Source organism: Crinia signifera, chromosome 2 (genome assembly GCF_055691185.1).
Source record: "Crinia signifera chromosome 2, ASM5569118v1, whole genome shotgun sequence".
In the NCBI taxonomy this organism is placed as follows: Eukaryota; Metazoa; Chordata; class Amphibia; order Anura; family Myobatrachidae; genus Crinia; species Crinia signifera.
The window spans coordinates 268,516,758-268,532,693 of record NC_139218.1 but is presented as its reverse complement, the minus strand read 5'-3'; the positions used below and the strand labels follow the sequence as shown (position 1 = coordinate 268,532,693).

The 15,936-nt window shown below is 45.8% G+C and overlaps 1 protein-coding gene across 5 annotated transcripts in view; it reads left to right on the top strand.

Moving 5' to 3' along the window:
* Positions 1–15,936, top strand: part of HERC2 (HECT and RLD domain containing E3 ubiquitin protein ligase 2) — a 212,299-nt gene that overhangs the window by 64,131 nt on the left and 132,232 nt on the right. For all 5 annotated transcript variants that reach the window (XM_083168587.1, XM_083168588.1, XM_083168589.1 and 2 more), the window contains 6 exons: positions 836–1,087; positions 8,509–8,702; positions 11,536–11,736; positions 11,996–12,224; positions 12,882–13,006; positions 14,312–14,490. In XM_083168587.1, the coding sequence (XP_083024713.1) occupies positions 836–1,087; positions 8,509–8,702; positions 11,536–11,736; positions 11,996–12,224; positions 12,882–13,006; positions 14,312–14,490 (1,180 nt within the window). The remainder of the gene's footprint in view (positions 1–835; positions 1,088–8,508; positions 8,703–11,535; positions 11,737–11,995; positions 12,225–12,881; positions 13,007–14,311; positions 14,491–15,936) is intronic.

The window sequence follows — 15,936 nt, the reverse complement described above, 5'->3', positions numbered from 1 at the left end:
CCTCACTTTGCTCAGCACACTTTGAAGTTCCCAACTGTAGTCCACGTGGATGGTAAAGTGTGAAATTCAAAAGAAAATGAAAAGAATTGGATTGACGACTGCCATGTCGACCTTTTACTTGTGTCATCCTTTTGTCCATGTTTACCTAGTACATGTTGACCTTCTCTTGATGTCGACCTAGTGCATTTCGACCTAGACACTGTAGACCTTTCAACAGCTTCTCATCAGAGGCCTTGCATGCCAAAATCCCAGCGTTAACAGCTGCTTCCCCCAGATAGGAGCTCCCCATTAAAAGTTCTTTTGGCTTGTCCGTAAGTTGAGGCCATCCTCCAAATTCTATTCGCTGCTACTGACCGCCTTAGCCACAAGCGGATGCCAGAGCCGAATGTGTAATAGTACCAATGTTGGAATAAACTGTTTTAAGGATGTTTTGGTCCATTGGATGCTCATCTGGATAAGGGAGGAAAGATAACTTAACTAGACCGGCAATATGTGCATACACCAGAGGCGATGGCTCCTATCTGGGCTGATCCATTACTGGTAACAGGCAAAAGGGAAGTCAAAGGTTTGGATAGCTGAAAGCGCCTAGTGTGCTGAGCCCATGCCGCTGCCAGGAAAACATGAAAATGTGCGGAAGTTGCCGTTATGCTGTCCTTCATGTAGACCTAAAATCTTAGTTGGAATGAGGCACAGGTGCTCCTTGTAGTGTGTTTAGAGAGTAACATTTGTAGCTGGCGTCATCTCATAAGAGAGAACTCTGCCTTAATCTAACTTTTTTTTTTAATTCATGCAAATACAATTTATTTTTATTTTATGGTTTCCTCTTTTATTTTAGGTCAGGTCTGGTCTTGGGGAGATGGAGATTATGGAAAGTTAGGCAGAGGAGGAAGTGATGGCTGTAAAACACCCAAGCTGATTGAAAAGCTGCAAGATCTGGATGTAGTGAAAGTGCGCTGTGGAAGCCAATTTTCCATTGCTATCACCAAAGATGGTCACGTCTATTCCTGGGGAAAAGGAGACAATCAGAGGCTTGGACATGGGACAGAGGAACATGTCCGATATCCCAAGCTCCTGGGTTCCTTGCATGGTAAGGAATTAATTCTAGATCTACAGTAATGGTAACAATTAAAAGCAAGTTTGTAGCCAGTTGCTGTATCTTTCAGCTATAGTAAGACACAGACTGTTCAATATGTGTCACTGGTTGGACGTCGTTGGAAAACACAAAATTACTCCTTAGGCCCGATTCAGACTTGCTTGCTGAGCTGCCAGTGTTCAGATTCCAGCAAGCAGGTAAACGCCATCCCTCCCGATGGCCAGGGAACGCCTGCGTTTTCTGCGGAATGGCCAGAAAATGCTGGCGGAATGCCTCCAAATGCCAGCGTGCCATGTGCATGCCGGTCGCCCGAATGGGTCCCTGGCAGAGTGCATGTGGGTGGGTCGAAGTACCACAGCTTTTTCTCCTTTGGGAGACATCAGGGGCCACAGCTTTACAGTGGGTAATAGGAGTGGGAGAGAGCTCCAGCACCCTAGAGGATAACTTTAACTGCCTCCCAGGCATCCAGGCTCCTCCCCTCCTATACCCCGCCTCCAGGCCAAGGACTTCAGTTTTTCTAGGGTGCTGGCAGGAGCCAGATGCACCCAAAAGAGGGGCTGCTATTTAGCAGCCATAACTTTAATATTTTTTTTTTCTTTTTACACTAGTGTCAGAGCAGCAGCGCTGGGGGTCTGAATAGACCCCTGCACTGCTGGCTCCAACACCTGGGTCCGGCACTGCATCGCCACCCGTGGGTGGGGACCTGCAGCGGCCCCCGGGCACTGGGGAGCCTGCAGCCACAGCCGGACACCGGGAACCAACGGCGCCCCCTTCACAACAAGCCGGGACGCACTGTGAGCCATCCCGCTGGACCACCAGGGATCCTAGTTTGTGGGCAGCAGCGCTGGTATGCGGGGCCGCCCGGCGCGCGCCGGATCCCCGCGATTTTACCAGCGCTGCATGAGGACATCTTCCCTGGGGGTCATTTGTAAGCAGGGGGAGGTGGCTCCCCCCACATCAGCCCCTCCCCCGGGGACAGTAGGCAGGGAACTGTGCTTGGCGCACAGAGAGTTCCTGCCACTGACATCCCTTCCTGTCTGCCTGGCTGCACGTGAGAGGGACGCGGAGAAGCTCCAGTGCCACCCGGGGTTCCACTCTTTCACTGCCAGGAGGCTTGGGCAAGTCCCCCCTGTACCTTTCCTACGGGACACAGGTCACAGTTACTGAGTGCTCCAGTCAGCCATAGCTGCTGCAAGAGCCTAGTGCCATTCGCCTTCTATTTGCATTGTATGCCTATGTATGCTTGCTGTATATGTGTACTTATTAAACCAATAGCTGCTGCAGTGTATTTGGTGTCATTTTGTATTTAGCCCTCCTGTACTTACAGTAGTTATGCCCAACAAGGGCAAGTCCAAAAAGGGGGACGCCCCAGCATTGCTGTCATGCACAGCCTGCAATGCGTGCCTATCTCCCCTGGACTATGTACAGGACGGCCTATGCGCAAGCTGCTACAATGTGCAGGCGCTGCCAATGCCTACGGCCTCCTCTCAGGAGCCTGCTTGGGCCTCATCCCTCATGCAGATGATGGCGCAGCTAGTTGATAAAGTCTCAGCTGCGCTGCCCCAGCGGCCCGTGTCGTCCTCATCGGCGGCGGGTGCAGCCCCCCCAGCATTGGATGCCCAGGGGGAGGGTTCATTGCCCGCAGATAGTCGCAGGTCTTTAGTTAAAAGACCGGCGGCACTCCGGCCCCTCCTCATGCAGGATTCAGATGATGATGATGATGGTGAGGATCAAGACGATCAAGATGATGACTATGTGGAGGAGGCCGTCGATGACGCCATTGACATAGGGGATGCCTGTGTTAGAGAGGACCCCCCGTCTCATAGAGCGGATCCCCCGTCTTGCCTTGATGTACCAGGCCTGATTACAGCGGTTAAGAAGGTCCTTATAATAGATGACCATGCTGATCCGCCTGCGGAGTCGGGCCCTATATTTAAGTGCCCTAAACGCTCCTTAAGTCTATTTCCAAAGTCAGATAATCTTGACATGGTCATTAAGGAAGCTTGGGAGGTCCCTAATAGGAGGTTTGTCATTCACAAACGTTTCTTCTCCCTCTATCCTCTCCCCCAGAAGGACAGGACCCCCTGGGAGACAGCCCCCAGGGTAGACGCTCATGTGGCAAAACTGGTTAAAGCCTCTCTGTTGCCAATCCCTACAGCGTCTCTTAAGGATCAGGCGGATAGGAAGTTGGAAAACTTCCTGAAGCTTATCTACACCACGGCAGGGGCAGCAGGCAGGCCTGCCCTGGCGTCAGCCTGGGTGGCTATGGCCCTAACTAAATGGACTGCTGTCCTCACAGCAGGGGTGTCTGAGGGGGCCCCAGCAGAAACTCTACTGCCGACTATAGAGTTGATACATCAGGCTGCCCTCTACTTAGGCGAGGCAGCTCTTGATTCCGCTACTCTCTCCTCCAGGGTGTCCGCTTCAGCAGTGGCCGCTCGCAGATCACTTTGGCTGCGTTCCTGGAGGGCTGAAACGGACTTGAAGAAGGCCTTGGAAGCTCTTCCATTCGACGGTTCCCTCTTATTCGGTCCCGAGCTGGATAGGATGGTCGCAGCTTCAAAAACTGCTTTTCTACCATCCACCCGACTACACGGCCCCGGCCGGCCTTTCGGTTCCAGGGTCGTGGTAGGGGACAGGCCTTCTCCATATCTTCCCAGGTGGGCAGATCCTCCCGTCCTAGAGGCAAGCGTCCCTGGGCCACCAGACGCCCTGACCCCAAGATTCTCCCATCTGGTTGGAATCCACCACAGACGCGTGGGTTCAGGAGGTGGTCTCTCGGGGCTACTCCTTAAATTTTTGGCATCGCCCACCGACATTGTTCTTTTCCACGTGTCTTCCATCAGACCTGGAAAAGCGCAAAGCGTTAGAACAAGCAGTTCAACGTTTGCTTCAAGCATGAGTCCTCATACCCGTTCCCTTGGCCCAAAGGGGTTCGTGGTTTTACGCCAGCCTCTTCCTGGTCAGGAATCCAAACGGTTCCTACAGGCCCATACTTAAAGAAGCTAAACAAGTTTGTACGTGTTCCAAAGTTCAGGATGGAGACTCTGCACTCCATTGTCCTGGCCCTTCAGCCAGGGGACTTCATGGCATCCTTGGACATACAGGATGTGTACTTACACATCCCCATCCATCCCGAACATCAGCGGTTCCTGCGCTTTGCCATCCTGGACAAACATTTCCAGTTCAGGGCACTACCATTTGGTCTATCCACTGCCCCCCGCGTGTTCACAAAGGTGATGGCAGTAATGGGCAGCAGTCTGCGCAGCCAGGGTATCCGGATACGGTACTTGTGTAGTTTCACGGCACCAGCATGGCTCCGTGCTACTTCCGGGTGTACGCTCGCCACGAAATGGCGCCGTGAAACTACACAAGTACCCCGGATACTCCCATACCTGGACGACCTGTTGATTCTCGCACCTTCTGCAGACCTTCTCCGGGACCACCTGACTGTGGTGATACAGCTCCTGGAACGACACGGCTGGATCATCAGTTGGGACAAGTCCTCACTGATTCTGGCACAGTCGATGGTTCACCTGGGGGCCAGGTTGGATACCATCCATCAGAGGATCTACCTGCCGGAGGACCGTCGGCTGACTCTGCAGTCCCAAATTCATCGGCTCCTCTATCCCCGATGGGTGTCCATGCATGCTTGCATGAAGGTACTGGGTTCCATGGTGTGGACCTTCGACATGGCGGAATATGCCCAGTTCCACTCTCGCCCCCTTCAGAAGGAGATCCTCTCCAAGTGGTCAGGATCCTATCTCTGTCTCCGATCTCAGGTGATAACCTTATCGCCGACAACCCGTCTCTCTCTCTCGTGGTGGCTCCTAGACGAGAACCTCACGATGGGACGGACATTCTTTAGAGCTCTTTGTCTGGCAGAACCCTGGCTGAGGGGTCGTCCGGTGCAGGTCCAGTCGGACAATGCGACCACGGTGGCTTATATCAACCACCAGGGTGGCACCCGCAGCCGGGCAGCAATGGTGGAAACATCCTGCATCTTTCAGTGGGCGGAGAAGAAGATTCCGGCTCTATCTGTGGTCTTTATCCCAAGAGTCCAGAATTGGAAAGCGGACTTCCTAAGCCGTCAAACACTGAATGCCGGCGAATGGTCCCTCCGTCAGGAGGTGTTCCAGATGCTGGTACGTCGGTGGGGCTTACCCGAAGTGGACTTGATGGCCTCTCAACACAACCACAAGGTCCCCCTTTACGGATCCAGGGCTCGCGACCCGGCCGCCATTTTGGTGGACCCTGTCCGCTCCGTGGCCGTTCAGGCTGATGTACGCCTTCCCACCATTCTCCCTTCTCTTGCGACTGATTCGCATGCTGAAGGTGGAGGGGGGCACATTGATCCTGATGGCCCCGCATTGGCCCAGACAAGTCTGGTTCTCAGATCTTCAGGCTCTGTCGGTGGCCCCCCCGATTCGTCTGCCATTGCGCCCGGACCTTCTCTCTCAGGGTCTGTGTCTGCATCCAGATCTGAGGCGCGTGGCTTTGATGGGGTGGCTGTTGAGGGTACTAACATGTTTCAGAATGTGTCTCTGTGTGGTGCTTCTCTTCCTTCTCTCTTGTCTCCTGTCATGGCTTGTTAAAAAAAAAACTGAGGTCCTTGGCCTGGAGGCGGGGTATAGGAGGGGAGGAGCCTGGCTGCCTGGGAGGCAGTTAAAGTTATCCTCTAGGGTGCTGGAGCTCTCTCACACTCCTATTACCCACTGTAAAGCTGTGGCCCCTGATGTCCTCGAAGAAAGAGATTTACCAGGTAAGACATACCACTGTAAAGCTGTGGCCCCTGATGTCCTCGAAGAAAGAGATTTACCAGGTAAGACATAAATCTCATTATTACTTCTATGTTTCAAATGTTCTCTGATTTATGAATGTTTTTAAATTGTGGCTACGAAAGCACGGCACTTAATTGTTTTTTTTTCTCCTGCCATGGGGCAGGTGAAACAAAATCCCTAATTTGCTGGCTATCAGAGGTGTAGGTGTGTATCCAACTTTCCAATGTATCTGTCCAATCTATCTGGTGGGAACAAAAACCTGGAAATATATGGGAGCAAAGGACAACCAAAAATGTATTCCCAAACGCTGAAATACGGACAGTGATTACTCAGATAAATTGTTTAAATTTATAAATTGTTTAAAAAAAAAAAAAAAAAAAGTTGTCATTGCCTTAAAGGCCATCTTCCCCTTCCCTGTGGTTCCTAAGCAGTGGTTTGGGTGACAACCAGGGATGGAATTTGTATCTTTCTATAGAACAATTTTAATATGAGCAAACAATTGCCTAAAACTTTATATGTAGGTGCACTGTGTTGTCACTTCTGCATATTTTATGAAAAAAATTCTGTAGAGAAGACAAGGCTGGATGATAATAAAAAAATAGACATTTTAAACACTGTAATCCTAGCTGTTAGGTCTCAACATGTTCAGCCACCCTAGATCTTCAGTTAGTTTGTACTTGGTGAATGTGTGGTGGATCCAGTAAAACATGTTGCACTTTTATAGAGCCTATTTACCACTCTTGGTTCAGTGGTTGGTCAGCTTTTGCAATTGATTTTGTGGCAACACCTAATGGAAATATTCTGAAGTTTTATAATGATGTTCCAAGGAGACAGCTGTTGTAGCTTTCCTCATATGTACTGCATCCTACATGTAGGTTCTCAGCCAATACAATGTGCAGTTACTCCAACTTGTAACGTGATGTCATTAGGAAAAGTCCCAGAATGCCCTCCTTGCACAAACTAGAGAAGATAATTAAGTATTCTTTTGATGGGAGCAGTTCCTTCCATAAATTAAACCCAGCCCTGCTAAGGTCTACAGCAAGATGGCCTTCCTCTTCCCAGATGTAAATTGGACATGTGACCCTTCCTTGAAGCCAGATGCACCTCCTTATATATATTTTTTTTTTTTTTCAGTTTGGAATGTTATTCTGGGTAAAGCCCATTATAGGGAGCTTGCAAGTTATCCACTTTCTTTGCAGCTTTTGGATTTTCATGTCAAGTTCATAGATCCAAAATGCCATTGACCCTGTAGACCAGGGGTGGGCAGTAACTGCCCCTTAAGCTGCTGTCGAACTATACATCCCAGCATGCCGTGCAATGGTTTTAGCATGGACAGTTAGCAAAGCTGTGGCAGGGCATGTTGGGGTGCATAGTTCTACTGCAGCTGGAGGGCTGCTTATTACCCACCCATGCTTATTGCTCCAATTTGTTCATCAAATGGCTTTTCAAGATGTCCTACAATATTGTGTGGGGTATTGGACACCATGATCTTGAATCGGAGCATTATGTATAGTTCCGCTTGTGCTCTTAACAAGTGCCATCAGAAGGGAATGCAGAGCCCCCATTCCACTTATCTCCCACTTGGCCGAGCCGCAATCACTTGACCTATTACATGCCATGCAAACTAAACATCATACTTCACATAACTGGCACTTTGTAAGGCAGCTTGTAAGAATTGCAGAGCTACCACCTAGACCTTACATACCTTTTCCTATGTTTTAAAGTGATTTAAGTGGCCAGGGCTGACACTACAGAATCTCTTCCCTGAAGTTAGTGTCTTTTCTGCCTGTGGCTGCTTTTTATGGAAGGAGAAAAAGGAATAACAGCATTTGACTCGTTTTTCTCTTCTCCTTTTCTTGTCTCTTGCTGTTCTATTTGAGAAAGGAGAATGAAGCATGTAACAGGGATGATCTAGGGATTAGGAATAGTATCCATTGTTGTTTTTTTCCCAGTGTCCTGTTTCTGGGGAATGAAAAAAAAAGGCGGTAACTTTGAGGTAAAGGGTGGAACTGGAAATACAAACACCCCACCATTCTTATAGAACAATTCTGCCCTTTACTTCAATGCACAAGTGGCTGCTTCACTGCATCTCTGACCCTGAAATGTAAAACTGTAATAATATTAGCTGCATTTTTAAATGCTGGGTTCAAAACTTCTTCATACTGTATACCTTCCTCCAGGTAAACCGTGCAGCCACACTCACTCCTTATTTCAGCAGTGTACTGTATGCTCTCTCGTAACCAGGACTCTCTTTACCTTATGCTTTCATGTATATATGAATTGTGTTTCATTTTCTTGCATTGTTGTCCACTTTGGTGCCTAAAGCTGTGTACACATGGGCATAAATCGCTGGCAATATGGTCACTGAGCGACCATATTGCCAGCGATTGGAGTGTGCACCGGCAATAAATCGCCGGGTACGAACTCCCGTTTTCAGCCCCCTAATGGTTGCTGGTCGGAGGACCATGCTCCTCCGATCAGCGACTTCCCCCTGCCTCTTCTCACAGCAGTGTGTCATTCAGTGTGTCATCAGAGATGATGACACTGAACAATATGATTGCTGAGTAATATATTGCCAGCGATCATATTGCTCCGTGTGTACACAGCTTTACAAATACATCCTTTTTCTTTCAGGTAAGAAGGTGGTTGATGTTACAGTAGGCTCTACACATTGCCTGGCACTTACTGAAGCAGGCGAAGTCTATAGCTGGGGGAGCAATGATCAATGCCAGCACTTTGACACACTGCGTATTGCAAAACCTGAGCCATCTGCACTCCCGGGATTGGACTGTAAACATATAGTTGGAATTGCATGCGGACCTGCTCAGGTATGGGAAGTTTTCTTTTGGTACTTTCCTAGCACGGCGCCCGCGATTTTGATTGTATTGATCGCGGCCGCAAAAATCGCGTTGCTCGCATCGCATGCAAACCAAATCGCATGCGACGTGAATTTTGCATTGCAATCAATGTAAAATGGTCCCTGAGACCCAATTTTACATTGATTTCAATGTAAAAAGCCCCAAAACCCCCCATTTTCATTGCAACCCCCCCCTCATGGGTGACATGGCCCTCCATGTTAACGCCACCCCACTATTGATGCCAACCCAAAGCGTTGCGAGCGCAGCGAGCCCCCGAGGGGCAGCGGTACGCGTCCTCCGACCTTTTCATACCCCCCACTATCCACATCGCCGTGGAGTTGATTTTATAAAGTGTGGCGAGTGCAGCGAGCCACTGAGCCCGAAGCATGGCGAGGGGACGCGGATAACTTCACAGGTATACACGTCCCCTCGCGGGGCTCGCTGCGCTCGCCACACTTCGGGCTCTGTGGCTCGCTGCGCTCGCCACACTTTATAAAATCAACTCTACGCCAACGTGGATAGTGGGGTATGAAAAGGTCGGAGGACGCGTACCGCCGCCCCTCGCGGGCTCGCTGCGCTCTCCACGCTCCGGGTTGGCATCAATAGTGGGGTGGCGTTAACAATGGGGGGAGGGGGGATTAAGCATACTTAATACCCATGATGGGGCATATACAATGAGAAATTAGCCATATTGGCCCATTTCCCATTGTTCCCTATGTAAAATTGCGTTGATCGCATCGCATGCCATTCTAATGGCATGCTATCGATGCGATCAACGCGATTTTAACTTTAAAACTCATTTAACATTGTTCTCTATGGGAAAATCGCGTTGGAACGCTATCAACGCGATTTTCTCTTTACCGGCAATTAAAGCTGGTAATTGACAGAATATTGCGTCCATCGCGTCGGACGCATGCCTTAAGTACCTTAACTTAAGGCATGCGATCAACCCCGATGGGCGCCGTGCTAGGAAACAAGTACCTTTCTTTCTTACTTACTTACATACAATGTACAGTATATGGCTGTTAATTGCCAGTTTTGTCTTGCAATCAATAAACCATATGGGTGTCAACTATTGGACATAAACCAACAACAAAACTAAGCCACCGTTTTGTAGCTTAGTTATGTTCAGCATTTAATAAAGTTTTAATTTTAAGAGGATGTTAAATGTGATCTACTTCTGGTCAGAGCAATATCTATAGCCACTTAGGCCCAGGGAAAGTCATGCATTTGAATGATAAATTGTGTTTACCTGCTGTTTTGTAAACATTGATTTTTTTTCTTTAAAGGCAAGGAGGGGTTGTTGTTGGTCTGTCAATTTGGAATGGGGAGGAGCAATCTGGGGTACTTAATTTTTTTAAATCAGTACAACAATGCCTAATAGTGGCTGGTGGCTAGTGAGTTGTTCTCTGTTAGTGTGTCAGTGCTGTAAAAAACATATTCTGTTAAAGTTACTGTTTGGGCAGTCATAAAAAATAAACACTGGTGAAAGAGTATGGAATTGGTGTGCTAAAAGGCTACATGACCACACCAATGTCTAGGCAATGTAATGTTAAGGTGCATTGAAGCCTTCTTCCAGTATTTGCTGAATTAGTGCATAAGCTAATTACTTTCCACACTACTGCTTTGTACTCAGAGTTGGTTCTTCCTGGACCTGGAGGAATAGAGCTACACGTGAGGAAGGCTTAAGCTGCCCATACACGTCCCGATTCCGGCGCCGCGTTTTTGTCATTGGTTTCAGCGCTACCTTCCCTTTTTCTTTTTCCAGGAGCTGATTGGCTGGCTGTTTATCACTCTCCATTTTTTCACTTTTGAAGCTTAGTGCATCTGGCTGTGAATCTTTTAGTTACTGTGTATTATATGCTACAAAATTGAATAGCTCCAGGCATAAAACCCAGAACTTTGACCCTACGATAAATTTCTACAGTGATTTTTAAGTGTGCAAATTAGTATTCAGTATTATTGAACAAAAAGCTTGTAACCTTCCACCTGCAAGTTCAGAATACCCTTTCCCACCATTAGACTACCTCAGCATACAAGTGCTACATCAGTAAAACCAGGTTTACCAACAGCATACACCCGCAGCAGACATACTACAAGTCAGTGTGTGCGCAGCTCACCCCAAAGTTTTCCATCAGTAAAACCATGTTGCTGCTTTCTAGGAAATATTACACTTAAAAATGACTGCTCTTTATTGGTCATATTTTCCTTTGTAAAACACATCTAAATGCATTATTCATTGTGAGGGGTGTCCCCGGTGGACTTCAGTGAGTCTTGAATCTTTATACACTACATGGTATTGTTCCCCAATTTTCATCTGCTCTTGGTCCATAGATGTTTAGATGCCATCTGTTGGCATACAATTGAACTGCATTAGTCCCATATTACGCTGTATGAAACACACTTTTACTTAATAGATATGCATTAAATGCATTATCTTTTTTTTTTTTTGTGCTTCCTACATGTTAAAACCTGATTTAATAACTGTAAGTCACAGTGACTAAGATATGTTGCGGTGTCCTTGTCCTCATACACTATTGCTGTAGTCAAGCTAAACATCCCATCTCAGTATAAAACGCTCTGTGCTACTGGAAACTAGATGTACTGTATGTGGACACATCTGTATATCTCTGTGTGACCATCTGAATCTGTATACAAAGTGCATTGTATATGGATTCAGACTCGCATGCAGATTTACAAGTGTCACATATCAAATGTATCTTCTCCGTGTGTCTGGTGCAGGAGGATACCTCTAACTGTTAATAAATTATTTTATTGACCCATCGGTGTAACTTCTGTGCAGAGTTTTGCCTGGTCTTCCTGCTCTGAATGGTCCACTGGCCTCCGTGTGCCCTTTGTGGTTGACGTTTGTCCCACAACTTTTGAACAGCTTGATCTTTTACTGCGCCAAGTTAGTGAAGGAATGGATGGAAGCTCAGACTGGCCACCGCCTCAAGAAAAAGAATGTATGGCGGTAGCAACACTCAACCTTCTTCGATTGCAGGTATGTATTTAAAATTGACCTCAAATAATGACCTGTTTTTATGCTTCAGTTTAGATATTTTTGATCTAAAATATATTCTGTTGCACAAGTTGGTCTATTTAATGGAGCTATTTTATCTGTAATATGTTTGTAAACGTTTGTACTGAACTTTTTTTTTCTTTAATCCAAAACACATGTTGTACTGCAATAAGAAATTTACGAAATATTGGTCTTCAATGTACGACATATTGACGCCATTCCTACCTATCCTTTCTCATAGTTGCATGCTGCCATTAGCCACCAAGTAGATTCTGAGTGTCTGGGCCTTGGTCTTGGCAGTGCCTTGTTGAACAGTTTGAAGCAGACCGTGGTCACTTTGGCTAGTAATGCTGGAGTATTAAACACTGTACAGTCCGCTGCCCAAGCCGTGCTACAGAGTGGGTGGTCTGTTCTCCTTCCTACTGCAGAAGAGAGAGCCAGGGCCCTGTCAGCACTCTTACCAAATGCAGGTATAGTAAAGTTATTTTGTTTTTGATTTATCTATACCTCTAGTTACCTAAGAATGTAAATACGAACGCAGATTTTTTTTATACAAATACATTGCATATTTGGCAAGGTATTTATTAAAGCTATGAGAGAGAGAGAAAATTGTAATAGATAAAAGTACCAACCAATCAACGCCTCATTTCTCAAACATCGCCTATAAAATGTAAGGTAATAGCGGATTAGCCAGTGCTGCTAACAATGTTATATCTCTAGATCAGTGTTTTTCAACCACTGTGCCGTGGCACACTAGCGTACCTTGAGCTGTTCTCAAGTGTGCCCCAGATCTAGAGATGCCCAAACCAGTTTACAGCCACCATCAGTTGAACTCTTATTTACTGGTCTCTTCTTTTCTTGTGAAGGACCAATGTATTTTATTTTTGTTACCTGTGGGGACCAGTGTGATGTTTTTTTTTTCTTTTGTATGGGGGCCAATAGGTTTTTCTTTTTCCTGTGGGGGCCAATGTGTTTTGCCCTGTGGGGATCTCATGGTGTGCCTTGGCAATTTTAAAATCTTATTTAGTGTGCCACAAGGTAAAAAGGTTGAAAATCTAGATGCTTTGATAAATACATGATGCCACACTGCTGAAGTTTTTCATTTTGATGATTTTTATTGTGTTTAGCTTCTGGAAATGAGATGACCATAAGTCCTGGGCGACGCTTTATGATTGATCTGTTGGTGAGCAGTTTGATGGCAGATGGAGGATTAGAATGTGCGCTGAACACTGCAATAACTGCAGAAATACAGGTACAGCAGAGCAGATCTTATTTTGCTATGCTTCAGTTCAAGAATGCTTTGCAGATATCTTATAAATAAAATTGATAAAAGCAATGTTCTGCAACATCTAGTGTGGATTGGATGAGGGACATCAGTTTTACCTTCCTGTTCTCTGACCTATGTTTTTGCATTTGTTATAGTTTTTTCCTTTCTTTTCCATTTCTTGAAGCTTTTTTCACATTTGTACTTGAAATCAAAATGGTAAATGAATCTTAAAATGACATGAACGCTTGCCGCCTAAATGTTTGTAAAAAAAACCTGGTAATATGCCAATACTTTACATCAGCATTTTATAGCTGGAACCCCAAGAATGTGTTGCCCATGTGACAGTTAGGTCAACACGCTGGTTGCGCACTTCGGGTATGGATCATTGGATAGACACCAACTCGGTCTACATAATGGAAGGGCGACATGACAGAAGAGTGACACGGGTTAGGTTGACAGGGTCGATAGTCAAAAAAAGGTGCGGCACAAATTTTTTGTAATAGATCGCATCGCATCTAGTACAAAAAGCACGCTGCTGTAGCACATTGTATGCTTTTTGTAATAGATGCGATCTAGTACAAAAAGAACGGAAAGCATTGCAGCATGTACCCACCTTAAGGCCATGAACACGCACCGCACAAACTATAATGCATATGATACTTACTGGAGAATTACATTATGGTCTAAAAATTCAGCCACTAATAGTTTACGGTTTATTAAAAACTGCTAGATCCTGTACATGGGAAAATAATTGATTGTTTAGCGACTTGGAGGAAGATGTATTAAGCACGGTGAGGTGTTTAAGTGGAAGGTGATAATGCACCAGCCAACTGTCAAGTTAGAGGCTGGGTTTGAAAATGACAGGTAGGAGCCAATTGTCTGGTGCATTATCGACAGCCACTTTATCACTTCTCCAGGCTTTAACCCTTTGAGTGCCAAGTGAAGTTGTCAAACTAGGTGTGAAAATTGCCAAGCAAACATTTTTATTCATTATAATGACCTGTAATGTTTACCTTTTTATATACTGTAGGAAAACTTTTTTTTTTGTACAGAACATTTTTTATTTGAATTTATATAACAAATGTGAGCGACACTGGCATTTTTAGCAGATATTTTGAACATCTTTCACAGATGTTGGCACTCGAAGGGTTAATATATCTGCCCTTGATGTTTACATTCATGTACACTTTTGTTATTTTTCTTCTTTAAGAAAAGATGTGCTTTGATTTTTTTTTAATGGTTAAAAATATTTATGATGAAAAAGCTTAAAACTGAATACCAATTTTGTAGGATATAGAAGCAAAGAAAGAGGCCCAGAAAGAGAAGGAAATAGACGAGCAAGAGGCCAATGTGTCCTCACAGCACAGGTGCAGCACCGCGCTGGATAAAGATCTAATAAACACAGGCATCTATGAGTCTGCTGGGAAGCAGACCTTGCCCTTGGTGCAGCTTATACAACAATTATTGAGGTAACCAGCACTTTTTGTCCTGTTTGGTATGTTAAATAGTTGAATGTGACTGACAGGATTTTGGTGTGGATGGTAAAGCTGTATGCAGTTATGACAATGGTAGGAAGTATATTATAGCATAGATACAGTGAACACCAGACTTAGGCCCTTATTCTGGGTCACTCGCAAAGGCAAATTCCTTCTCAAATGGACAAAACCATGTGCACTGCAGGTGGGGCAGATGTAAAATGTGCAGAGAGAATTCGATTTGCGTGGGGTTTTACTTCAAAGTGAGATCTACATTGCAGTGTAAAAATAAAGCAGTCAGTATTTTTTCTTGCACAGAAACAAAATAACTCACCAAATCTAATTCTCTCTGCACATGTTACATCTGCCCCACCTGCAGTGCACATGGTTTTGTCCATATGAAACGGAATTTGCCTTTGCAAGTGAATAAGAATAAGGGCCATAGTGTTAAAATAAACAAGTCTCTCTATATATTTTAATTCATTTTGAACTTTTATAACTGTCAATGAAACATGGAAACACCTTTTGTGAATTACACAATTGTTTCAAATGTACTGTGGCTTCTATTCATGTACAGATATGTCCTCATACATCATTGCTGCAGTCACGCAAAACAGTCCCTCTTGGCACACCAGTTTGCACGAGACACTTCCGGCTACGGGTGTTTTTTCTTTTGCCCGCAGCGCGACTAGGACGAACAAGGAGATTACTGATTAATTTGATATGAGACACTTTTATCTTTGTGTGCGACTGCGTCTCTGAATCTATGTAAAGGTGCCCATACACTTGTTGTCCGAATTGTCCTAAGAACAAGTCGGACTCCATTTCCCCTGAGCTCCCCTGGGCAGCTGGCCAGGAGTCTCACATAGGATTTGATGTACCGGCTGCCAATTCTGTTGAATTGGTTTATCTTTTAAATTCTGCTGCCACCAGCTGCAGAGCAGGGAGAGCACCTCTTCTGCGCGGCGCTTCCACGATCGGGTATCGGATGGGATACATTGCGTGTGCTAAAATACACCCACGATGTGCTGCTGACAGCAGCACATACGATTTATCTTATGCGCAGCCCGTCCGACTTCTAAATCCGATCCGAAACAGACGGGACCATGCATCGGATTGAATGTTAGACACCTCTGGTTTGGGCCCAATCTCCACCTGATCCGTCGGAAGTGTATGGGAACTTTAAGAAGTGCTACAATGTGCTCTGTCCACAGACAATATACAAGGGTAGTAACTAGTGTATCAGCACAGTCTCTTCGTGTGTCCTAGTCATATTGCATTGTGACTAAGATGCGTTTTCAGCACTAGCCTCAATAAGCCGTGCAGACTGAGATGTATGAGGACACATCAGTGCATTACACTGGCTGCACGGGCAATTTTAAATCTTCACCTCCCAACCCACGAGGAAAATGCTGCTTCATAAATTAAAAAAATCTCATA